Source organism: Trematomus bernacchii, unplaced genomic scaffold (assembly GCF_902827165.1).
Source record: "Trematomus bernacchii unplaced genomic scaffold, fTreBer1.1, whole genome shotgun sequence".
NCBI lineage: Eukaryota > Metazoa > Chordata > Actinopteri > Perciformes > Nototheniidae > Trematomus > Trematomus bernacchii.
The window spans coordinates 2,474,367-2,500,034 of NW_022987313.1; the positions used below are offsets into that span (position 1 = coordinate 2,474,367).

The 25,668-nt window shown below is 40.0% G+C and overlaps 1 protein-coding gene across 5 annotated transcripts in view; it reads right to left on the reverse strand.

Annotated features, from left to right (window-relative positions):
* Positions 1-3,012: 3,012 nt before the first annotated feature.
* The window catches only part of ppp2r5eb (protein phosphatase 2, regulatory subunit B', epsilon), a 39,820-nt gene continuing 17,164 nt past the window's right edge, over positions 3,013-25,668 (reverse strand). For all 5 annotated transcript variants that reach the window (XM_034123089.1, XM_034123081.1, XM_034123072.1 and 2 more), the window contains exons 3-14: positions 12,778-12,974; positions 10,502-10,603; positions 9,555-9,647; positions 9,248-9,378; positions 8,564-8,623; positions 7,519-7,627; positions 6,551-6,604; positions 6,221-6,271; positions 6,008-6,127; positions 5,385-5,512; positions 4,114-4,215; positions 3,013-3,164 (exon numbers count right to left, since the gene is read on the reverse strand). In XM_034123089.1, coding sequence (XP_033978980.1) covers positions 3,068-3,164; positions 4,114-4,215; positions 5,385-5,512; positions 6,008-6,127; positions 6,221-6,271; positions 6,551-6,604; positions 7,519-7,627; positions 8,564-8,623; positions 9,248-9,378; positions 9,555-9,647; positions 10,502-10,603; positions 12,778-12,974 — 1,244 coding nt within the window. In that variant the 3' untranslated portion in view covers positions 3,013-3,067. The remainder of the gene's footprint in view (positions 3,165-4,113; positions 4,216-5,384; positions 5,513-6,007; positions 6,128-6,220; positions 6,272-6,550; positions 6,605-7,518; positions 7,628-8,563; positions 8,624-9,247; positions 9,379-9,554; positions 9,648-10,501; positions 10,604-12,777; positions 12,975-25,668) is intronic.

The window sequence follows — 25,668 nt, forward strand, 5'->3', positions numbered from 1 at the left end:
TAAACATATTTTCTAACTTTACCTCATGCATGGACTAAAGCTGCATTGCTTTTATTTTGAAGTTGTTTTTTATTCACGTGCATAATGACGCAATACGTATATCAAGACGTACACATTATTGGATCCTTGTCACAAGACGACTTTAGCCCTCAAAAAAATGTCCGCTAAAAAAAGAAAGGTAGATGCTGAATGCAGGGTTTTCAACAAAAATTGGACTGCTAAGTATTTATTTACTGAAGTCGGAGGTAAAACCGTGTGTTTAGTTTGCGGGGAGCAGATCGCCGTGTTTAAGGAGTACAATGTGAGTCGACATTACGAGACGAAACACGCGGAGAAATATAAAAACTTGACTGACGCTGAAAGGGCGCGGACATCGGAAGCTTTGCTAGCTAAGCTGCAAAAGCAGCAAGGCTTTTTTACCAAGCTTCACACATCCAGTGATGCAGCAACCATGACCAGCTTTGTGATATCCCACAAAATTGCTAAAAACAGTAAGCCGTTCTCGGAGGGGGAGTTTGTCAAAGAGTGCTTGGTGGACTCTGCAGCACTAATATGCCCTGAAAAAAAAGCCGCATTTGAGCAAGTCCCGCTGTCCAGGCGAACTGTGACTAGAAGGATCGAGGACATTGCGGGGAATCTGGAGCTTCAGCTGCAACGTGAAGTGGCAAGTTACGACTTTTTCTCCTTGGCTTTGGAAGAGAGCTGTGATGTCCGCGACACAGCCCAGTTACTCGTATTCGTCCGCGGGATAACACCGGACTTCAAGATTACGGAGGAGCTGGCAGCAATGCGGTCGATGAAAGGGACGACGACAGGGAGCGATCTGTTCACGGAGGTAAACGAGTGCATGGACACGCATACATATGTGAACAAACATTTTCAATTATGAAGTTTACGAAATCCAGGTATAGATCCTCTCTCACTGATGATCATCTGTCAGCTGTGCTTCGCATCTCCACCTCAGACATTCAACCTGACTTTGATGCACTCGTTAAAGCCCAGCAGAGACTAGATTTCTCTCACTGAACAAGAAAAGAGAACTTAAAAACACCAAATGAGGTGGTTAGACTACAAATGTTGGCATGTAAAGGCACCAACTAGCAGTGAACTGGGACACTTTCTTTGGAAGCCTTTTTCTCAAAATCACAGTTCAGTGATGTTTAGTGACAGTTCAATATGATGTATCTTGCTTAATATTTGGAGTACAAAGACAATATTGTGATGTCTTTAGAATGCTAAGAACCTCTTTCCAACAGTAAATGAAACTCAAAATGTGTTTGAGTGAATGTGACTGAAAATATTCACTAATATGAGTCACAAATGGTGAAAAACGTTCATTTTGTTTACCATTGTTTTGGGAAATTTGATTTAATAAATGACATTTTTTTGTAAGGCAACCTCACTTTTTCATTGCTTAACTATAACATATACTCTTACCAGCTTGTCAAAACAATGCTATTTACTGCTTTTTATAAAGAAATACAATTAATATTATGCAGAATTGAGTTCAGCCTTTTGGCCCGGCCCTCCACAATATTTTCAGTTTCTCATGTGGCCCCATGGAAAAAATAATTGCCCACCCCTGATCTAGAGGCCTGGCATATGTACTACAACGTCTCCAGCGATTTTGAACGGCAATGCCGTGGTTGTCTCCTCCTGATTGGTGGAGTTGGCCCAATAGCCGTAGCGCCACTCTCCTGACGTCAGGAAAGTGTTCAAATCTGGATCAGTCTGTATCAGATCCGTTGCAGCCCCTTTTTTAGAGATTTGGGTATGGAGGAAAATAGAGAGGGTTGTGTTTTCTGACACTTGGTGAGTTCCCTGGAACACCGGGGACACATATTCATGTATAAAAGACGTACAAAAGTGCATTTGTGCATGATAGGTCCCCTTTAAGTGATTGATTGCAGTGATTTTATTGTGAAGGAGCCACAGGAAATGCAAGAAAACCAAAAGTGATTTTGTGGTCGAAATTGCATGATTTTTTTACCTGTAGCAGTAAAATGTAAATAAGGCGATGTTTTTTTAAAACCAACTTCCGATGTCTTTTGATGAGAAAATATCCACTTTTTCTGCATTTTTTCTTGAAGTAATTAAATATCTACTGAAAAAGGTAGATACTATATTACAGAATGGAAAAAACAATATTCAGATCTAGATTAAATACCCAAACAAGGAACTCTTCCATGGACACGCATGTAAACGCACTTAAAGATCTGTGTGTACTGAAGGTCCCTGTTACTGTTTTTTTTTTTTTTTTTTTTTTTTTAAATGTGATTTATTCAGTTGTTTTTCACCGTTCAAAACAGGAAGGAGAACCTGACGACAGGAGGGCGGGGCCAGAGAGGAACCTTAATGAGGAGGGGGAACCCATTATCAGTCCGGATGTCCCACACGGGGGCAGAAATGACAGATGCCCCATTAGAGAGGAGGGAGGGAACAGAAAGTCGGAGGCTACGAGAGGAAAAGCAAAGAGGAGAACCATGAAAATAAAAATGAAACACGGGACTGTATGGAAGCAGAGCGGGACGAAGAGTTAAAATCGATCGATCTTCTTTTTTTGTCGTTTAATGTTTTCCAAGAGTTCTTCTCGCGTCCTACAGTCCAAACGTTTTATGTTGTTTAATCCACCCGCCCACACAAGTCATTTTCTCATTTACTATTTTTTTCTTCCTTTTTTATTATTATTGTTTTGTTTTTCTGTTTGCAATAATATCAGTTTAAGGGAAAACAAATTATTTACAGTGCTGTTGAAATAATGAAAACAGACGTGATGAATCTACTGTAAAGTAAGTCGCACAAACACAGGAGAAAAAAAAAAACATAAGAAAAAAACAAAAAAACAATTAAGAAACCAGCGGGCTCTCCGTGACGATCCAGAGACGGCGACCTGTATCGGGGATTTCTCGGAGCTCTGGGCAGACATGGCTGATGTGGAGGGGTTTGGGGTTTGGGGTTTGGGGTTTGGGGTTTGGGGTTTGGGGTTTGGGGTTTGGGGTTTGGGGGGGGGGGAGTCACAGGGGGAGAGGAGGGGGGGGGGCAGAGGGGGAGCGCGGCGCTGTCTTTGTTAAGTTGGGATCCCATCGCTCCTAAGGCCCCTCTTCAGCTCCAAATCCTCCAGCTTCTTCCAGAGGTCCTCCCGCTCCTTCTCCTTCTTCTTCTCACTGCGACAAAAAAACATGGAGTTTTATTTTGTGTTTGAGACACTAGAGCCTGCTTTTAAACTTCTGAATCTCTGCCAACATCATTGGTTTCTTCAGATATTTAAATATGTAGGGATATGTGATCAGTTAGGTACATTATCTTTAGGAAAAAATGTAACGTTGTGGATAATATTACAAAGCATTCAGTTTAAAGTTTTTTTCTGAGAGTCGGCATGGAGCGTATCAAACGGTAGGACACTGATGAGGTGAGCGTTGAACTTTTTGCCTTACTCAGATCTTCGTCCCTCGCTATCTGGCTTTCAGATTGAGCGCTGAAGCTTTATTATTACATAGGCAGGACATACTTTTCATTACATCTATTAAAAAGCCTGTACGATATTATATTCTTAGTTTTCCTACTTCTAGCGCGGTTACTAACTCACTCATTAGTGCTGCTGTTTTATAAGCACAGTTTGTATTAGAATTAGAATTAGAATTGGGAGGGATGAAACCCTCTTTTAATGGTCACATGCAGAGCACACAGCACACAGCACACAGCACACAGTGAAATTTGGCCTCTGCATTTAACCCATCCTAGTACCAGGAGTCTAGTACTAGGAGCAGTGGGCAGCTATTGTACAGCGCCCGGGGAGCAATGGGAGTGAGGGGGGAAGGGGGGTGTCCGGTGCCTTGCTCAAGGGCACCACGGCAGGGCAGGAGGTGAACTGGGACCTCTCCAAGTAGAAGTCCACACTCCATATTTAGGTCTGGTCGGGGACTTGAACCAGCGACCCTACGGCTCCCAGTCCAAGCCCCTACTGACTGAGCCACTGCCGGACATTAGTCCTGATATTTGTAGGGTGTGATGATGATAGTAACGCTGTGGTTGTGTTAAGCAGCTCCCTGCAGGTGTCATTAACTTTCACAACATTAATAAATGAGATGATGGGGTGAGTGAGCAGCTCCTCACCGCTGGCGGTCCGACTTGTAAGTGGCTGTGAGTTCATCGAATAAGGTACTGTTCATCTCCATGAAGGCCTTCAGTACGTTGTACACCAGCGCCACGATGGCCCTGCAGGAGGAGAGGAGCAGAGTTTACAACTGACAACATCTGGATTTACAGCGGCTAGAAACCTTTATCAAGAGTCCACGAGACAAATCCATTTAAAGAGCAGCACGTAGGTTTCATTTCTTACTATATTGAAATGTGAATATATGATTTTATAGTTCATTATTTAGATTTTTAAAAAACGTGAGAAGTTGGACATATTGACATGCTAACGTATCTTTAGCATACCTTTAATTAGCATAATAAAATTCAATTTCTAACAACAGTGTTTTAACTTATAGAATTATAAATGATCCCATTCAAATAAATGAGAAACCTACCAGCAGTAAAGTATATGTTATTTATGGAGTGACTTCCTCCGAGTATGCCTTCAAATGGCTGTTTTGGATCAATAGTAGGATGTTGACTTCGTACAGAGTTGTAATTAAATGCATTTTAAAAGACAGGTTTTAACAAATGTTTTCCTAGAGTTATATGTTTAAAGGTGGGGTAGGTAATTTTGGAGAAACCAGCTCGAGTGCGCTAGAATTTGAAAATACACAGCCCCTTCCTTACAGAGCCCTTCCTCCAACACACACGAACGCGCACATGACCAATGAGTGCACGAGATAAGTTTGTGCCCCGATGGAAGGCTGACAGGCAGGTAGGCCATCCAGTTATTTTAGCCGGGCCGGCTAAAATGATTGGTCGTGCTTTTTACAGTATTACGGCTTCCACAGATGACATTTTTTTATGGATCTTTTGTCAAAGCACTTAAGATATTCATTGCTATCGGGATGTTAAGAGCATTCCATGGAATATAACAAAAAGTGTATCTCGAGCCGGTTTCTCAAACTTACCTACCCCACCTTTAATATTCAAGATTTTAAAATAAATAAAGTCGGTCATGCACTCAGAAGTTGTGTTGTCTGCTGTTTACAGTAAACAGGGCCGTCATGTGGTAAAAAAAACGGCTCAGTGTGAATTTCAGGTCATGAGAAAAACAGTAAAAACAAAGGAGAGCTGCTGCTCAGCAATAATGCACAGACACCACATGACTCGATGTGCGAACATTGAATCAAAGCTCAATTAAAATGATCTTAAACCTAAAGAATTTTGATCATTTCTTAAAAAAGATCCAATGTAGTCTTATTTTTGTACATAAAGGGTGATTCCTTTCAAGCGTTACTCACGGGTTCCAGTGCTCTTTGGAGATCCTGTAGAGGCTGGCGAACATGATGGGCAGGATGACGCTGGAGTTCTCCTCGATCAGACTCATGATGTACTCGTTGTTCCAGTAGTAGAGAGCTCGCTCCGCAACCTGCCACCAAAACACAAACCTGGCTCAGTGTCTGTGGAGAATCCTGAATATCTCTTCTTTTTTTTTACTTGTGTCCTCCCATTCATTTCCCAAATATGTTTGTTATAGACGAAAGCCTTAAATGGTATAGGTGTTGCCCTAAGTTATGATACAGAAAATAATATAATGAAATACGTAAAGTTAAAAAAGTATTTTAAAATACAAAAAAAGGATTTTCTTTTGACAAATAGATATAAAAAAAAAATAGAAAATTATGATATATGAGGAAATGCAAACATATAAAATAATTAAAATAATCAGTAAAAAAAAGTTAGGGCGATGCCTTTATATAAATAGGTTTTAAGGACACTTTAAAACGGTATTAAAACACTCCTAACTACTCTTACAAATCCCTAAACAGATTATGTACATGCCTGTTTCTACACTACATTGCAAGTAAACCACCTATCAGTCATTTCCATCCTAACAGTTGATCAGCGGTGGATGCTGACTGACCTGGAAGTGTGGGCTGGACACACATCTGGAGATCTGTTTGAAGAGCGGCTCCTGGATCTTCACAAACTGTGTGGGCTCGATGACGTCCAGGATCTCTTCCAGCTCTCCTAGAAACATCACCTGCACACAGCAACGGACAAAAGAAACATTACCACACACACACACAGAGAAAAACACACCATTCAAAGTGAAACGAAGTTAAAGAGGCCTCACCTCTTTTTGACTGCAAGTTTTTGGCCAGAACTTCAGTAAGCCTCTGATCACCTGAGGATGATGAAGAGGCTGAGTTTAGAAAAGCTACAATAATTGTTTTTACTTTCATTGAACTTCTCCTTTCCCCCTCAATGAGGCGCTGTCTGCCCCATTTCTGATCAACCTCAATTACCAGCTGTAATGTTAAAATCTACCATGGCAGTTATTGAGTAATTGATTGTGTTCACCTTTAACTGACAAAGACACTCTGGAGTTAATGGAAAATAAATAATGGAGACTATTAAAACACAGTTAAATAACAGCTGTCATTATCTGTTGGTGGATACTTACTGGTTCTGTTAATGTTGGGTCTTTCTCTAGGAACTGTACAATGCAATACGCCAACTACAAGGAGAGAGGAGACAACATGCGAGGACACACTTTAGCCTTTAGCTTAGCATACAACAGTACTAGTCACTGAGTAACGCAAACTCGTACAAAGCACAACACATCATGCAAACTCCTGCACAAGCTCAAATACAAAGACGCATTGAAAACAGTTTTAATAATTCCAAAAGCCAAATTATTTTGAAAACAGATAGAAATTGTTTAATTTTTTAGCATATGGTCAAAACATATTCTGCTTGGAGGCCCATTCGGCAAAGTTATGTTCAATTGGGAAAGTTGATTAATTTAAAAGGCTAATTAACTTAAAGGTAGGGTAGGTAAGAATGGAGAAACCAACTCGAGTGCGCTAGAATTTGAAAGTACGCAGCCGAAAAAAATCTGCCCCTTCCTTCAGACTTCCTTACAGAGCCCCTCCTCCAACACACACGAACGCGCACATGACCAATGAGGGCACGAGATAAGTTTGTGCACGAGATGGAAGGCTGACAGGCAGGTAGGCCATCCAGTTATTTTAGCCGGGCCGGCTCAGATGATTGGTCGTGCTTTTTACAGCGCCACGGCTTCCACAGATGAAATTTCTTAATGTATTTATTGTCAAAGCATTTAATGTATTCATTGCTGGATGTTAAGAGCATTCCATGGAATATAACAAAAAGTGTATCTGAAGTGAATGACCTACCCCACCTTTAATACGTTGACTCACTCTATAAAAAGTCATTACAGTTTGCATGAAAAAGGTCTTATGTCTAAGTTTATTTTTAAAAGCTCTAGCAACTCTGTGTTAACAATGTTGTCATTCCAGTTACCAGGTATCAAAAAAGGTCAAACTAATTCAAGTCTATGCATTAAGAAGAAGTTATTTTTGAAAAATCAGTCGGTTGCTTTGTGGCCTATTGGTAGAGATGTGTTACCTGTGCGTGGAAAAGGGACAGACTCCTGACGGTGTGGAGGGGGATCAACACTTTGACCAGAAACTGTTTATGCTCCGCTTTCAGTGGCAGAGCGAAACCATTGATTATACTGAGGGAGAGGAGAGAAAAATAGAGAAGAAATAAACATAAATTAAACTTGAACACATGAAAGAGTCTCATTGTGACGCTTTGAAAGCAAGTGGGAGATCAATGAGCAGCAGGAATAAAGGAGACTGTTTATACAGGCAGTGGAGCCTGGAGGAGAAATAAAGAGATGAAGCTCCTCTAAGAAAAAAAACTCTCTTTCGAAATGTATGGATCAAATATGTTGTTTTCAAGGTCTTTATTAATGTTTTCAGTCAATTGATAATCAATGTATCAGCTAATCACAGCACCTTCTTCGATGAAATTACAAAATATTTCCCTCTTTTGTGCTAGAAAATAAATGGAGTAAAGCTTATAGCAGCAGAACTGCTAAAGGAATTAGCAATTGGTAGATTTTTTTATGTGTAAATCAACTAGTTGACCAATTGTTTTAACCTGTATTCTCAACAACACAGACGTAGCTGTGAGCAAATTAGCGATATTTAAGAATATTTAATTCGTTTTTATCAACTAATCCTGATATAAATCTGATGAACTGTGTGTGTGTGGGTCTTTATTTTGTATGGATTAAAAAGACTGTTGAGCCGAAAGGATTAATTCATGTCTTATCTACAAGTCAAACTCTGCTCCTGACTCTTCCCTGAACTTCACATCTACACTATCATTTGGCTCCATAAAAAGAGAATCAGCTTTTGAGTTCTCTTCATTTCTTATCTGTATTTTGTTATCTGGGGAGTCTCTTGAAGAAGATCAGTATCCCCCTAAGCGAGTATGATTAAATGAGCGACATTCTTATATCATTACAACTAAAGAAAACAGGTGGTTATCAGAGTAGAGCTCAGTTCTGCTGGCGCTCTGAGGTCTGTGTGTTCTGTCTCAAAGCATCAGCTAACAGAGGTGTGTGTAAGTGTGTGTTTGAGGGTCGGAGGCCTCCACATACCTCCCCAGGATCTCCAGCAACTCAGCCACCCCGTTGAAGTGCTCCGTCTCATAAACAAAACTGCAGCCAGAGAGGGGGGGAGGCACAGGAGAGGGGAGACAAGTGAGAGGAGATCAACTACTAAACCCAGATGATTTGTAAATGACCACATTGAATGGAGATTATAAATGGCTGGCAGAAAAACAAACACCAGAATTATTTGACATGACTTCTGTTTAACTGTGTCGATGCTGGACACAGAAATAACTTGAAAACACACATTTGTCAAAATCATGTTTTCTAATATTCATAAAGCTGAGTTGCCAAGTACACTGTGAATACTTTTTGTACCAGCTAGTGATAAAATAGGTCACCTTTTCTAACCTTAAATATTGTGTTCTTTCCGAAACAATTCTGCTGCTTAGTAATCTAACAAATGTGAGCGACATTTCTGTCATTAAGCTTAGTCTCGTCTATTCCTTTTTAGCAACGATTCCTATAATTCCAGAAAGTACATTTTAATCCCTTGTCTGAAGAAGCTTGACATCTTTTTTAACTAGATATACACTTTATATACGAAACTTACAAGGGAACAGGCAAATAAAAGTGGATACACGGTGCTAAGAATCCTGTGATTATTAGAGTGGAAACAACATTAAATGGATAAAAACAGTTTAAGACATTTTCGACAGACTAATTACTCACCGTAGAAAAATATTATTGATCTGTTTTCGTATAAAAGCCCTCAGACCCAGGAATTTGCCGTAGATTCTATGCAAGACTGTCTTCAGGTAGTCTCTCTCCCGAGGATCCTCGCTGTCAAACAACTCCAAGAGCTGCGCGGAGAGAAGGAACGCAGACAGATAAAGAAATCATAATCCCAGAGGAAGAGAATAGAAAAAAAACGTTGAAGCAAAAGAGACACAGAGAGGACAGCCGGGAGGAAAAAAAACATGGAGGAAGAAACGAGTGAGACGGATGAACTGAAGACATTTGGAGCAGACGGACTCACCTGTAGGACAAACTTCTGGTCTATGTACTTTTTGGCAATACTGGGCTGGAATTCCTGACTCTCCAAGAACCGGATGAAGAACTCGTATACCAACTAAAGAGGAGAAGAAGAAAGGAATGTGGTTGATGTGAAAACAAAAGAAAAAGTGCTAAAATGTCAATGGGCAACTTCTTCCATCAGCTGCTGTGTCGGAAGATTTGTCCGATTTGTCAATTGTGAGTTTGAAGTTCGCTTCAATCGACTCTGAATAACACCGGAAACAAACTACAGTCACACTTCCTGCTGTACAACAAAAAGACCATGAAGAAAATACAATTAATGTCGGACATGTTCCTTTTGGAAATTAAGAAAACCACCAGGAAGGATCTCCTTGAGATTTGCATCTAATCTCTAAAGGAGTCGTGGGCAGAAAATCTGTGCCTGGCTTAGCATACATGGAAGCAAAAGGAAACAGCTAGCCTGGATCTGTCTGTTTAAAATAGACCCCTAAATATGTCTAAAGCTCACTAATTACCACGCTGTGTCCTCATTTCTAATCAGTAAACAAACAGACATGTGGTTTTAGGGGTTAGATACATGGTAGAACATTTTCTTGACAGTTTATTTAAGTGACTTTTTGCAGCATCACAGAGTCTCTGATGTCAGTTAGGTTTAAAAACTAGTCATATATTTGTACGTTATGGGCTTTTTTTGCATACATCAAGGTGTTCAAAATGATCGCAGTAAGGTTGCAAAGTTTGGTACCAACAGGCATGTACACAGACCAAAAGCTGTGGAAGTATCTGTCAAACTGGGCTACAGCCACAAATGCTGGGTGGATAGATAATAAAAGGAAGAAATAGCACATAACTGTACCTTTAAGTTGTTGCTTTGTGTACAAATTAAATATACAAGATACAAACTGAGCGTAAGTGAATACACAAACACTTCTGTGAGGCTGTGTTTACCTGTAAGTGTGGCCAGGAGGCCTCGAGTGTGGGCTCGTCTTCCTCGGGGTCAAACTCATTACTGTCACTGGGCGGAAGGGTCCGGAATATGTTGTGAGACACCTGGTACAAAAAACACAGAGGGACATGATTATCAGCTTACATACAACCTAATTATAACTGCTTCATATTTAAAACATGTATTTAAGTTCTTGTATATGTTCTCTATGGAGAACCAACGTTGAAATCTTCCTAGTCCACAATATTCATTTAGTAAGTTGTGTTCTCTGTTGCAACCAGATACAAGTCAATGAGACATTTTTTCATGACTTTTTTTTCATGCAAATGTTTATTCTGGTGTGTGTGTACTGCCTGTGTTCATTTGGTACAAGTAGACCAAACACCCAATGTACACACGTTAGCTGAATCTAGTTAGCAACATGAAAAGGCTTTCTTTTATTTTTAGTTCCTGCCTTTTTTCTTTGCTTTGTCATAAAGACTAAATGATGTGTAATGCTTGTGGATACATCTTAGCTAGCTATAGGCATGTCGGCATCACATCACATCTTTTATTGACTTTGTATGCAATCATGACCCCATCAAAATCTGCTTTGTGTCCCTGCATCACACCACACCTGAGCGACCCTTAGTTTTCTTTGGCTGTTATTTTTCTTGACTGCAAACAGATAAGATTAACAGACAAATAAATATTCACAGAACTATTCTCAGGACTTAAATTAGTCTATTTTTTAGAGAAATGTTTGCCTAAATTGTCCCTGAGCAAGGCACCGTTCCCTACACTGCTCCCCGGGCGCCGTACGTAATGGCAGCCCACTGCTCCTAACACTAAGATGGGTCAAATGCAGAGAAACCGCTTCGTTACATAGTACCTGTACTACGTAATGACAATAAGTTGAATCTTCAATCTTCTTAATTTAACGCATTGACTTCAACACTGCTGCCGAGTTTAAATCATTTAATTTTACATTTTAATCTGTTCTCCAAAGTGATGCAAAATGCTAAAATAGGCTATACAAATCTACATGTTCGATATTGTAACGTTCACATATTTACATTTCAAATGAAAAACTGTCTGTTTAGCCAACAACAGCAACAACAACACTGGTAAACTTGCATTGCTTTGAAGCTCTGTGTGTAGCTTCTTGCTTTATTCTGGGCTGCTGATGTAAGTGTACGAGTGCAGATCAGGGTCACACGACAGCGAGGGAGGAAAATGGGTCAGGACTCGAGTGCGGTGAGTTTACGGCTCTGCATGAGTGAGTGAGTCTGGCTTTTATCTAAAAGCATACAGCCGCAAATGAATGAAAAACCAGCCTGTAATTCATCTTCTTAAGATTTAGGAATGTGAGGGAAAGTTTATGAGCAAAAATAAAACATTATATTTGTTTGAATATAAAGGGTTCATCTCGTGTTAATGTCGAAGGCAATAATACCAGGAGCCTCCCATCGTCAGGAAACTTTGGGTCAGTCAGAAAACAGAAGGCCCACGCGGGGGGGGGGGGGGGGGGGTGCGTAGTAATCAGCAGCCCGCTTCCACACGTGTATTTCGGTTTATTCAAGGCATGCATTTAGTTATTCTACAGTATTGTTGTTTTATAGTTATTTGTTAATGTATGTAACCCAATTTGTGTTCTTTGAAATTGAAAAGGATATTGCATTGTGTTTGTTACTTTCGTTGCAGTTGTATATGTGTTAAGTGTAATTTGGCTTGGCTTCCTATTTTGTATGGTCATGCTTTTATTTTGAAGGAGAGTTAGCGCTGTTGACAGGAAGTTGTTGTTGCTATGGAAACAACGTGACGGAGATTAACGGAGAAAAAGTAATATCTACATACAAAGACGGAGAAAGTAAACAATAACATTTATGGTTAAGTGCTAGCACCCCCCGAAGAGGCACAAGCTTTTACGTTGATATTGGAGTTTTCAATAAATTCAATTTAAAAAAACAAAAAAACAAATAACGAAATTGAAACCTGATTATAGTACTCCAACGAACGAATATTCGGATACAGCCCTACCGCCAACCCTTGCTTTCTACTTCAAGGTTGTCTTTTATATTAGCGGTATTCTACTAATTCACTGAAGGTGTTGCAACTATAATCTGAGCGCCAAAACAAAATAAATATATAAATATAACGGGTCATAAGCTTTGAGCACCAGGAAAAGTGCTATATAAATAACTTGTATTATTATTATTAAGGTTGGGAAAACACTAGATTAGACAATGGTTTTGATGTCTGTACCACAACAAGTTTTTGAATGTGCATCCCTCCTCACCATTTTGACGACATCGGGGTAGGCCTGCTCTGTCAGGTAGCCCCTGCTGACGGTCACGTAGTCCACCAGCTCGTTGAGCGTGGAGCGCTTGTACTCCTTCATCTTGAGGTCCGACAGCGTGTCCATGAAGTCAAAGACAGTACAGCACTGCTGCAGCTTCTTCAGGAACAGCTCGGGCTGCTCCGGCGCTGGCACGTCTGACAGAGAGGAAGAGAAAAAACCTTTTGATTAGTGTCGAAATAAATGTGATATTCTTAAATACAAAACACTTTGCGGATGACGGTAGAGGTAAAAACACAGACAATGGACGTCCTTGTCCTTCTGAGTAATTCAAGTCAAGCTGAGAATTATAAGCACATTTTCAGAAAAAGAGTTTATCCATCACCCAAACAATACCCATTTAAAGAAACTTTAAGAAGCTCAAGGTTCAAGGTTCAAGGTTCTTTATTGTCAAACTGACATAGCTACAGAGTAATTATGTTGTTGAAAATCTTATGTCACAGGCTTCTCCAACAATGCAACATAATACAGATAGCAAGAGCAATACAAAAAGAAAAATAGTTATAAAATAAGTGAGCATGTGGAATAGTGCAGTACGAGTCTATATACAAGTTATTGGAATGATATATATTAGATATTAGATACATATTACTTAGTAGCAGATGAATGTTTTGAAATTGTTTCAGCAGTTCAATTGTTTAACAGTCTCACTGCCCGCGGGAAGCAACTGTCTCCGAATCTTCTTGTCTTTAATTTAGCTATTAAATTTACTTGTTCTGAAGATGCTTCGCAACTATTCAGAAAGATATTTCAAACATCCAGTGGCAACAAGGCAAAGGGTTTATTGGTATAAATATAATGTGGATGGTAACCATAAGAAGAAAAACATAATATCCGTATACAAGATTATACAACTTCCAAAAATGTGGATTAAAGGTGGGGTAGGTAAGTTTGAGAAACCGGCTCGAGATCGCTAGAATTTGAAAATACACAACCGGAGAAAATCTGCCACTTCCTTACAGAGCCCCTCCTCCAACACACACGAACGCGCACATGACCAATGAGGGCACGAGATAAGTTTGTGCCCCGATGGAAGGCTGACAGGCAGGTAGGCCATCCAGTTATTTTAGCCGGGCCGGCTAAAATGATTGGTCGTGCTTTTTACAGTACTACGGCTTCCACAGATGACATTTTTTTATGGATTTTTTGTCAAAGCACTTAAGATATTCATTGCTATCGGGATGTTAAGAGCATTCCATGGAATATAACAAAAAGTGTATCTCGAGCCGGTTTCTCAAACTTACCTACCCTACCTTTAAGCCCAGGTGTTTCTTTGTGTATGGATTTAAATTAAAAACCTTAGTCAGTAGGGCTTCAAAATCAGTTTAAATTATCAATATACGCTTTATTTGGTAAAATAAAAATATGTCAAAATATTGTTCTGAATTAAGTATTGTAGTGAGTCCTAGATATTCCACAAACTTAATAAAATCCTTGTTTGGATAAAATCCTCAGCTCAAAAATCCTTCCCTTGAGCCTTTTTTTTTTTTTTTTTTTATAAATCAATTTTTTATTTATACTGTGAATAATGTTTCAAAATGTATCGTTCGCTCCAATTTTGCGAATCATATTGCAACATCACTCAATATAATGGCAATTTTTCAAAATGGTGCAGCCCTGAAAACAAAGGATGCATACATCAGTTGTAGAAATCTGTTCCCTGCTCTGCATCAGCTCTTTACTAATTCATCTTCTCTCTGTACAGGGAGGATGAGTGAGACGGCCTCATTATCCAGCAGCGAGTGTTTCCAATGCTGAGCTGTCACAGTCTGTGTGGATGTGCAGCAGAACAAGTCGGCAGGTTTCTTCATTCTGATCCCCCCCCCCCCCCCCCCCCCCCCTCCCTGATTCTGGGAGAAGAATCAGGGGTCGCTCAGAGTTCAGACCTGCAGCGAGACCACGACTCTCTTCCCTCATCGCCAGACCTGATGTTCCCAACCCAGCAGCACCGGGCTTTATTATGTAACAGATAAGCTGCTCTGAATTCAACACACAACGTACACAGAGTGAGTGCGTGTCTGAAGTGTGCTCCCTAATTACACTTCAAAGCTCTCATTTGTCATTTTCAATTCCGTCACAAACGGCATTGAGAAACTTTTTGAGAAACAATGGAATGACTTTTTCACATCTCCATGACACGCAGAGGGATTAGCTGATGCATTAATTAAATAGACATTACCTGAAGGCTCTAGGAATCCATTTAACATCTTATAGAGCTCATTTTTAATTGGTTAGTGGGAAAATAGTAAATGAATAATGAAAAATAAATGTTGGGTGCAGCCCTAAAAGTATTTATCACTACTTTTTACTGCTTTAGATGTTGATATATAATTAATCAGTTGAGACGGTAAGATTTGTGTTGATTTTCCTGAACTTTTACAGTGTCTCGAGGTATTAAGATTGTTTATATTTTACCTTTTTTAGGTCTAAATTCACAGAAAAAGACAACATTTTTTGACAACACAGTTTGCTGTTGTTGTACAGGTAAGACTAACAGATCTTTGAAAAGCCAGTGGATCATAAGCACATCTTACTTTCTGGAGTGTATCAGGAAAAAACAAACATAGAAAATACATTAGCCACCAGTCCCATCAGTCTTTATCCTAGATCAAATTGAGTTTAGCTCATCAGACTGAATGGATTAAAACTCTTGAAATCCTCTTCCTCGAGCTCTGACCGTTTGAACAGAAAGTGCAGTTTCCTGTCCTAGAAAACAACCCTTGGCAGATCTCGTTTTAAGTGATTATTCCCAACATCTTTTGATCCAAATGCCACTAGTTACTTATGACCTGCTGGCATCTTGCTGCAGCTCAGCTCAATGAGTCCAACCAGGCAAGTCACTAACAAACTCAAACCCACTGATTGACTGGCAGGAGTCCTGGCCTCTGCAGGCTTTAATCCCAGAGCCACAAAACTAGGTGAACCAAGACTTGTTCACGTCTTTTATACATAAACATGTGTCCCCTCTGTGTAAAGAGATTCTGAAAGTTTCAGGAAAAAAGACCCCCTATCTTTTTCGCCTGATCCATTTCTATAAAAACCTGTCTGAAAATGAGCTGATCAGATTTTGGCCACTTTATGATGTCATAACGATGTTCTGGCTTGTGTAACCATTAGCCAATCAGCAACCAAGGTAACCCCCCCCCCCCCCCACCTTATCACCTGAATCTCCTCCTAGAGCACCATTGTGTTCTTCTTAACCAAATATCTCTCAGAGGGGCGTGGGGAGTGGCTCCTTATTTTCATCTAAAGTAACAGACAGAGAATCAGCACTTTTGAAACAGGGCTGAAACAGAGGGGTTTATGGGATGCTACAATGATCTGTTTGGTGTTTGGAGTCAAACACTTCAGAGACATGTTTTGTATATATCTGAGACCTATAATATATTGAGGAAAAACAGTATAATAGGGGACTTTTAAATCAAGTGTGATCAGGAAGGAAAATAATCTACCATCTGAGGAGGAGAGTACCTCATGTTTAAACCGCCAACAAGATCAAACAAGTTCCTCTTTGCCCTGCATGTGATATGATCACTCAGTGCTCCAAATACCTAAAAAAAGAGTGCTGACCAGAATATTAGGGCGGCTGCAAAGTCTACATGTCCTTGAGCAAGATATTCAGTCCTGCTCCATCTTTTTTCAGTTGCCCTGGATAAGAGTAGCAGAATTTGGTGAATCATATGAAAGCTAAAGCAAGCATTAACACTGCTGTAATCCATGTTTTCATATTAAAAATTAATCTAATGAGTACATATAATGTGAAAGGGATCTGTCGTAGTGATGAACGGAAATCATTTTGTGCCTTTCATCTTCTTTCAGTTCATTGTGGTCACAAGCTAGTTGGTGAAGCAAGTCAAAAATCTAGCAGGTAAGAAACTGCTGAAGCATACGGTTAAATATGGAAACATCAGATTATTCTTTTGCGATTTTGCAAGTTTCCTAACCTGCAAAACATCCCTTTAATGTCTGTATATAATGTTATATGTACACGTTACAGTTGTACCCACTCGACTGGAAGTATGCAAATCTGCAAGGCGCTGCAATGTATGCACAGGACTAGATAAGGATGAGGAGACACTTCAAAAGAATATTGCTAATATATTCATACGGTAGTTTTCATTGCAGTGAATATGTGCATGTTTGTTGTGTGTCAGGTCCTGGTGAGTGGTTACGTTAGCGTACAGTACGCTGTAGTTCGCTTCAGTAATTACCGGCTGCAGGCTTTGGGGTCGGCTTGTGTTACGGAGCCCGGGGCCTCGGGATCCTGCCGCTCTGCCGCTATAGGAGCATGTGAACGGCCTTAAAGGAAGCTATTAATAGACAGATAATCACACAGGACACAGTAATCCCTCTACAGAGACACAGAGCAGAGCGAATGGGCTTGGAACAGGACGAGAGAATGGAAGTGGGAGAGGAACAGAGAGAGACACAGAAAGAGTGTGTGACTATATTTAAGCATGAGAGAGAGTGTGTGTCTGTAGCCTAGAATACCCCAGAAACTACCATCAGCATGGAACAACCCTGGAGTGGAATAGCTACTACACACACACACACTGACAGAGACACACACACATCCTTTTTTTTTTAAATCAGTACAAAGTCACTTTTACCATCACATCTGTTGGTTTAAAGCTCATTATGATAATATTTTCTCCAAATTCAAATTTGAAAACCCAAAGTCCAATCCCTAAAACTTTTACCACGATACAAACATTGGAATAAATCAAATATTCTCCTCCTCCACTGCAGTTTGCAACATTGCAGCTCATGTTTCCTCTTTAGAAGAGATCAAACTGCACATCAAGGATAATAGGACACATTAAGAAGTTAAACATTTGTATATTTCTGACCAGGTTGAACACATAGTCTTAGTCTCGGCTTTGCAGGCCAACGTCAAAATACTGTGTTACTACATGTCTGGATGTTTGTACCAAGAGCAAAGCATAAAAGCAGAATGGGAATAAGTATACAAGCCGCAAGCAAAAGTCACCAAAACGTAATATTTTTTAATTGCAAAGGATAAAAAAAAAAGTTAGGAATATGCCTCCAAAGTGAAAGGACTAAATTGTGGCCAAGATTGATTTCCGTTTACCAAATCAAAGCCAAATGATGTAATATGAATATGCATCACTCACCATGTTCAGATAACAAGGCCTTCTCACCATCTCAAGCTACATAACCCTGAAACCTGCGACAATGTTCACGCATGTTTCATTCAGAATAAATTCAGATGATCTCCTTTTTAAAGTCACTCAAACACACTGGCAAGACCGATTTGTCATAAGACCACCACTAGAGCTCTTTCCTGTTCAAAAGTAGCCATATCATTGGTGGCGTTTACTTATAACATCCATCTTTATCCTCAAATCTATTTATCTGGTACAAATGTGATCTTTTTTAATCCAGCAGCCACTGTGGGCAGCGGATGGAAGCGGGGTTGTAATGAGTGTTTGGCAGTTGTTGATCTGCTCTGTCGGCCTCTCTGTACGTAAGCCAGCCAACATGTTCAGGATTATTTATGGATGCATCGCAGCGGGAGCAGCGAGTCGACGTCCGTGTGGCCAGTGAAGTGTAGGGTTCACCGCAACTGTGTCAGTGGACAAGGAGAGAGTTGTCCAACGTAACTTTCACTTCACTTGTTTGCAGGTCCATATGGCAGACCAAGGTAAATTGATTATAATTAGGTCTATATATTAATCAATTTTGGTTTGCGATTGGATTCTTTTTTGGGGTTGGTTTAAGGATTTTGGAGGGGTTTAGGTGCATGCTTTAAAAATGCGGCAATAAAATGCATGGTGCTGCCAAAATCCATATTAAATGATTTCTGTTGTTCTTGGAAAAGTTATTTGAACCAGTCACAGTTTTTAGTATATTATTATACATGTATGTTTTATTTATTTTCACACTTGTATAAGGTAGATACTATCTTATGTTTACAATGTGTCAGTTGTAGGCTGGTCTATTACAGTGATGAAACTTATTCTGTATATTTATATTGTGTATTTGATAGATATACATCTTTCACTGTTAATATGCATATATTTACGGTTTGTGGCAGCCTATTACAGCAACTCCTACTCAATGCTATTTTGTGCTCTTTTTGTAAATATCGTATATTCTTAAAAACATGTGCATAACTTGTTATTTAATATGGAAGTATACTCTTTGTCCTTGATGCAAATCAATTAAGGGATAATGTAAGTAAATCCAATCTAACCTAATATATCTAAACATTTATTTTGTCCCTCCCTTAAGGGTTGTAAAACTGTAAATACACTAATAAAAACATTGTATTGGGCAACAGGCTAAATCTTGAAATAAGGATAGAAACATTTAATCTGCTGCATTTTGGCAGAAAAAATGATTTTCTTTAAATATAAAACCTAGTCATAGTGCAGATTTTGTAGTGTCCTGTGTTCTGGGAAAGGAGTGTTGGCACCCGGTCAGAAAACTATACAAGCATCCTCTCTCTCTCTCTCTCTCTCTCTCTCTCTCTCTCTCGTGAAGCAAACTGGTCTAATATCAACGGGACTATTCTGAGATGCTTTGTGAGAAACTGTGGAAACACTGATGCTTCAGCCTCACCCTGGCTTTCTCCTTCCTGCCTGCTCTGCTCTGTCTCCGATTTGGAAGAGACTCTCATCGGGGCTTCTTTGGCAGAGGAAGAGAGAAGACGCTGCTCCTTAATTAATGGCGGAAAAAAAGCTTAACGACACACCGAGCGAGAGCAGTCGGATGGTTCACCGCAGGAATTCCTTTAAGTTAGGCTAATTACATAACAGAGTCAATCCACTGAACGCAGGGTCAGGATTTATGGACTCACATGGGGTTGAGTCTTTTTTTAAGAAAGATTTTAATGTTGTTTAATAAGCTTAACATGATTTAGTCTGCAGTGATTATAGGGGAGATCATCGAGTCGGTCCAGTCATCATAAGTAAGTGCAGACCTGCTGCAAAACTTCACCAATGCAACTTCTCTAACACAAAAAATAACCCATATAGATTGTAAAATGGTTGTAAGTAAGGCAATGCTTCTTACAGAACATAAATATGCAGAAACACTATCTACAACCAAAGTCTTTCCTGCTGCTACATAAACATAGGACAAAGAGCTATGTTTATCCCAAAATTGAGAGTGTATTACCTTTAAACAAATAATTAAAAAGTAGGTTGAGTGTTACAGTACAAGTGCAACAAATACATTTCCTAAATTATACAGAGCTTCCCGTAGTATAAATTGCCGTGTGAGTAACATTTCCATATTTACAATATTATGATGCATCTAAACTTAATGGTTCCTCATGACATGTTATTCTGTGCTCCACTATTCTTAGGTTGTACCGGTCTACACACAGCGCTGCAGATTCAAGTCTAGGAAGGTGAAAGATGAGCAGGCGACGCACTCTTTAAGAACAGTCCACACACACACACTCAGTGTTAATGGGAAAGCCCCCTCGTCTATAAAAGTAGCGAGTGTGTAAGAGTGGGCGAGCAAGCTTGAGTTACGGCAGTAGAGAGTCCAAAAGATGGACTCAGCAGGTTACTCCACCCTTCTGCCTGAAGGTCAGTTTGTAGTTATTATGTATGTACACACGGTCAGGGTTCATCCTCATAAAAAGGTATAAACAGTGGAGGTTAAGGTGGACAGGAGATTAGTGAAGTAGTCAGGAAGACATGCAGAGCTATCGATGGAGGAATGTCAAGGCGCTGCCGGTGTGACCTTTGCTCTCCTCACTGCTGGTGGCTTCTAATTAACCTTAATCACCCAGAGAAAGTTGCTGCTTTCCAGCCACACCCAGTCCAGAACAACCAACCGTACTTCTATTGTGGGTCGCTGAAGTAGACAAGGATTAAAAAGGGCCTCATGAAAAGTTAAAGGGGAAGTATTGCCACTTTCCTATTTCTTAAAAGAAATACCGTCAGATTAAACTGTATGTACCGGTCGTCTGAAATCACTCTAAAAAGAGGCGTATATGCTTTTTAGGTTCTTCCCTTTCCTGTAGTGTGTTCTATACATGGTTGTGCATGTTAATGGTCTGAAAAGGCTAACATCCTGAAGTTCGTCCAGAGTTTTTTAACTCTTTTCAGAACACTCCCAATAGACTGTAAATAGGTACATGTGTAACCTTTTAGATACAAATGAGCCTAGAACTTGATACCTACATGTCTTTCATCCCTTTTTATTTTGCCAACATGCAAAACTATTTGGTTACATTTCTGATGTTTCACTTTTAGACAATATCACTTTCCCCCCACATATATACCCACACCAGCCGATTATACCAAGTGGATCTTATTTACTTTATGCCGTAAATAATGTGCCAAAAGGACCAAACGCTTTGATTAATTTGTTTTCTGCAAGCATTAAAGCTAATTCAACAGCTTAATATGTTTTCAGCAAGACTATATAGATACAGACGTTGGCATCTGAATCAAAATGAAACTGTGCGTCATGTTTCCTGTCAAGGAGAAGTGTTTCCCAGCAGTCACGGCTGTCTCTACTGGGGTTAAACATTACATAAAGGATTACAGTGAGGAGAGATGATAAACGCTGACTGACAAAACATCTGTTGTTTAGTCCAACAGGAAGACAGACGTGACCCAGCAACATGGCCGTCATCAGCTGTCGAAGTAAACCTCTACAGGAGGCTGGCACACAACCAACTGGTCAGCTATCATGACACTGTGTTGACAATCATATGACTGTACACATGTAATCACATGTAATCACATGGAGGAAGCTAAACAGTGTCCAGCACCAGGAACACAGTCAATTAAAGAGGTCAGAATGGTCATGTGACCCCTACTGCAAATGTGGAGGTAAACAGTCGTGCTGTGGGGCAGATTTTTGTAAGCCAACTCGGAAGTCAGCGTCCTAAGACCTCCCTTGATAAAAGTGAATGAACATTTTCCATTGGATTTCTGTAGATTGCAGAAAATATAATCTGTCGCAGTCAAACGTTTACAGCAGGATAATCTCAACATATTAACCCCACTTTAGTTATTATTGAAGCGTAAATGGCAGAAGTAACCAGCCAACGTTAGGCTATAATAAAATAATTACTTTCAGTAAGGAAACCTGCAGACTGGAACAGATGAACGAAGAAGAGAGAAAGGAGACTGCACCAGTTACAGGGAAACGACTGAAACCAAGGCCAACAGTCCAAAACAAGCTGACCTGTAGCGATTTGTACAATACAGAGCTGGTTGGCTGCAATTACTTTCATCTTTTAGTTATCATTAACCCATCATCCAAGTCATCAAATGCAATAAAATAGCAGAACTGCCATCACAAGCTTCGTGGGCCATACAGGACGTCTTCAAAACACTTAACCAAATATTTAATGTTTACAATTATATAAATCTGAGAAACATTATACATATTCACTTGATAAAATAAGGACATGTAACTGTAATGCCATCGAGGTCACTAAATAGGGATAGCTACAAATGCTTTGTGCATACCGTGGTTAACAGTAGTACCAGTGGAAGGTAAATAGCAACCTCAGTAATGGCCGTTACACACCGAGGCTCTAGTTAGCTAACATTAGCCACTGTTAGCTAATGGCCAGACCACATGTAGACAGGCGGTAGCAAAACCTGTGCTTTCAACTTTCACTTTGCAGGAGGAAGAAAGTATTATTTATTCTCTAAAGAAGTTATATCGACTTGTTTTAAAGGATTAATTGATCATCCAAAATTGAAGGCCATCCCTTTTCTTTTGATAGAGTGATCCCTAACTCTTTGAAACTAAATGTCAGAGCTATAAAGAAGAACATCCAGTAACCAATATAAATCAGATAACTTCATGTCCAGGTATGTCGTAACAGTTTCTTGATTCAAACTGGACTGCAGTCGATTTAAGATGCAATGCTAGACCTGTTATTGTGATTAAGTCAGATCAAGAACACACTGGTGGGATACTGACAGTAGCACACAGACAGTAGTAACATCCTACACATGCACAGACTTTAGATGCATGTGGTCGCCTGGTTCAGGTAACGGCTCAGGATTTGTGCGATGGAAAAATATATGTTGATGACCCAAATACAATCTACCCGTGTCCCTATCTCCATGTTCTCAGGTCTCACATAAGCGTTCCTGCAAGGCGCCAGGCTGCTGTCAATCATTAACACATGCAGTCATCTTGGGTAAACTTTGCTCCCAGCTACTGTAGCCAATATGGCAGATGGCACGGCTACGGAGTCACTCTCGCTTCTGTTTTAAGGGAACAAGGTTTCACACTAAATGTCTGAAATGTATCTCACTGAGACAAACAAAAAAGACTCCTGCAAGCTTGTAATGAGAGCAAACACTGCAGGAAGCGGCATCAGTACTTCATTAATGAAAAATACGAAGACCTTTATTTTCAAACTGTTTAAAATGTCCCTTATTACTTTTAAGAAACACGTGAAAATGAGTATTTTTACAATCTTGCCTTTAATTTGTGTTCACATTTTTCACATGAAAAAAAAAAAAGCTGTGGGACCATTGTTGCATGGAGAACCCTTCTCACTTTCTGCTACATCCAAAATATACATTGTGCCTGTCCAATACATTAAATACATGTCGGAAAAAAATGACGAGATCATTTAAGAAATTAAGGACGTCCAATTATTTATTTTGTCTGAATAATGTCTAAAAAGTTACATAAGAAGTTTAATTTGGATTCCTTGAAATATGAAGAAAAACATTATTTTTAAAAGAACCGTACAATCACTGTATGTTTGACGATAAGACCATCGATTAAATGGTATTGTAATATGTTCAATATTCAAATTCAGAGTGGCAGAGGAGCATTGTTTGGAACTGGCTGGACAGACCCTGAAATAACTGAGAGGTCACAGGTTCGAAACCCTGTCAGCTGACTCGTCGTGTCAAAAGTTGAATTGAAGCTGTTTGAAGAGCATCAGCTCAAAGTGTGTTATCAAGAATAATGAATCGGACGTTTCACACAAAGACAGCTTCAAGAGTCCAGGTGAGAAGCATTAGTCTCTCCCAGGACTCACCTAGCAGGAACAAGAGCACCACTTAATGCAACTCAACACACACACACAAACAAACAAGGTACCAGACTTGAGCTTTCTCATACCTTTGTGCTGCTGCACATTCGTAACACGAGGGTCAGTAGTCAATATGTTTCTGTGAGCAGAAGAAGAAGTGTCTCTAGGAAACATTCTCTTCACTGTGTACTAGATTAGGGCTGGGCCTTAATATCTACTGTTTTGTTTGAAACTAAATGTGTCCATAGCACTAAGTATTACAAAGTACAAAAAAAGGACAAAATAGTAATTTCTTAGAACATTTGTCTGTTCTTAAATTAAATCAGACTTGCATATAGCAAAAAGCTTGATAAAAGGGTTCTCGGTAAATTAAATTATCAGCAAAAGTGTCATTAATGTCTGTTCCCAAACAAGACATCTGAAGTCCAACAGTGTAATATGGAATATTTTATTTATCATTTTATAAACCTAACAATTAATCAAAAAGGAAAATGTATAAGATTATTTTAAAAAAAAAAGAGTATCAGTAGTCTGTGTTTACCTTGTACTCATGTATTGGCACATGTTTAATAGCTGAGGTTGATGCAAGCTGGGCAGCAAACTTCAACTTTGAACTCACGTTTCTTAATAAACTCCTGGATCTTCTTTGAACATGGTTCCCATTCAAAACAGATTCGGAATCTCATTCACAGATTGAATCCACCCTTGCAGAGCTTTAATACAAACAAACACATTCCTCCACTAGGAATCAGAAATAAATGTACTCATTCCACCTGGGAGCTTTCCATTTTCCTCGCAGTCAGTCAAAACACCCGTCTTGTGTTACCATTCCCAGTCCATTTTAAGTCTACCTTTCCCTCTGCCTCACACACACACACATGACAGGCTTGACTGGCTGGCAGCAGCGACAGCCCTTCACAGCAGAGGCTAACTTTAACACTCCACGTTCTTACTGGTTTGCACCACCACCCCCCACCACACACACATTCATGAATCCCACCACTCACTTAATCAGGTTTCCTCTCCCTGTTAGGCACCCGCGGTAGAAAACGACAGTCATGAACGTTGTGGTGTGAGCGGATTTGAGCCAAACATGTGGACGGCAGAAGTTCAGTGGACCCACGCTCCTTCTTGTGGCTTGTTTGTAACGAGTGGGGCTGGAAAAATGTAAAGAGACACCTCATGGATCATGTTTCTCCTGAGGGGAGGACATGGAGGGGAGGGAAGACGAGGTGGCATGTCGGTGGGCTTCATTGGCCGAATGGAGACCAGAGGAAGCCGCAAGGAGAGGGACAGGGGAGGGTTCGCTGTGCAGCATTGTACAACTCAGTCTCGCTTTCTTTCTATTTTCTGCCCCTCGCTTCTTTTAAAAGCCTGCTGCCCAGAGAGGTCAGCAACAGATCAGTCTTCCTACGAGGTGGACGTGAGAGGGAACTAATTCAGTCAGACAACACGCTCAGCCACATGAGGATCTGACCAGCACTAGCCAAGGTTGCTGCTATGAGAACTAATATGTGCTCTTAACAGGCTGTGTTTTCAAGGTTTTTCCTGCATTTATGCCACAGCGGCCTTGATAAGAGGAGGCCGATTGTGAGACGTCAAAGCAGTTAACGTCACTTGAGGGAGGAGAGGAGAGAAACCTCCAGGAGGAAGACACTCAGGAGGAGGACATGAAACCTGATTTTTAATTACAAGTCTTTATCCTCTCCTCTGGGACGTTGTTGGACTATGTATTTACCATTACCGTTTAACAGCGAGACTCAACAAGCAAAGGCGAGGAGGGTGTAACTTAAACGGGACTGATTGGTTAAAAGTTATTGATTAATAAA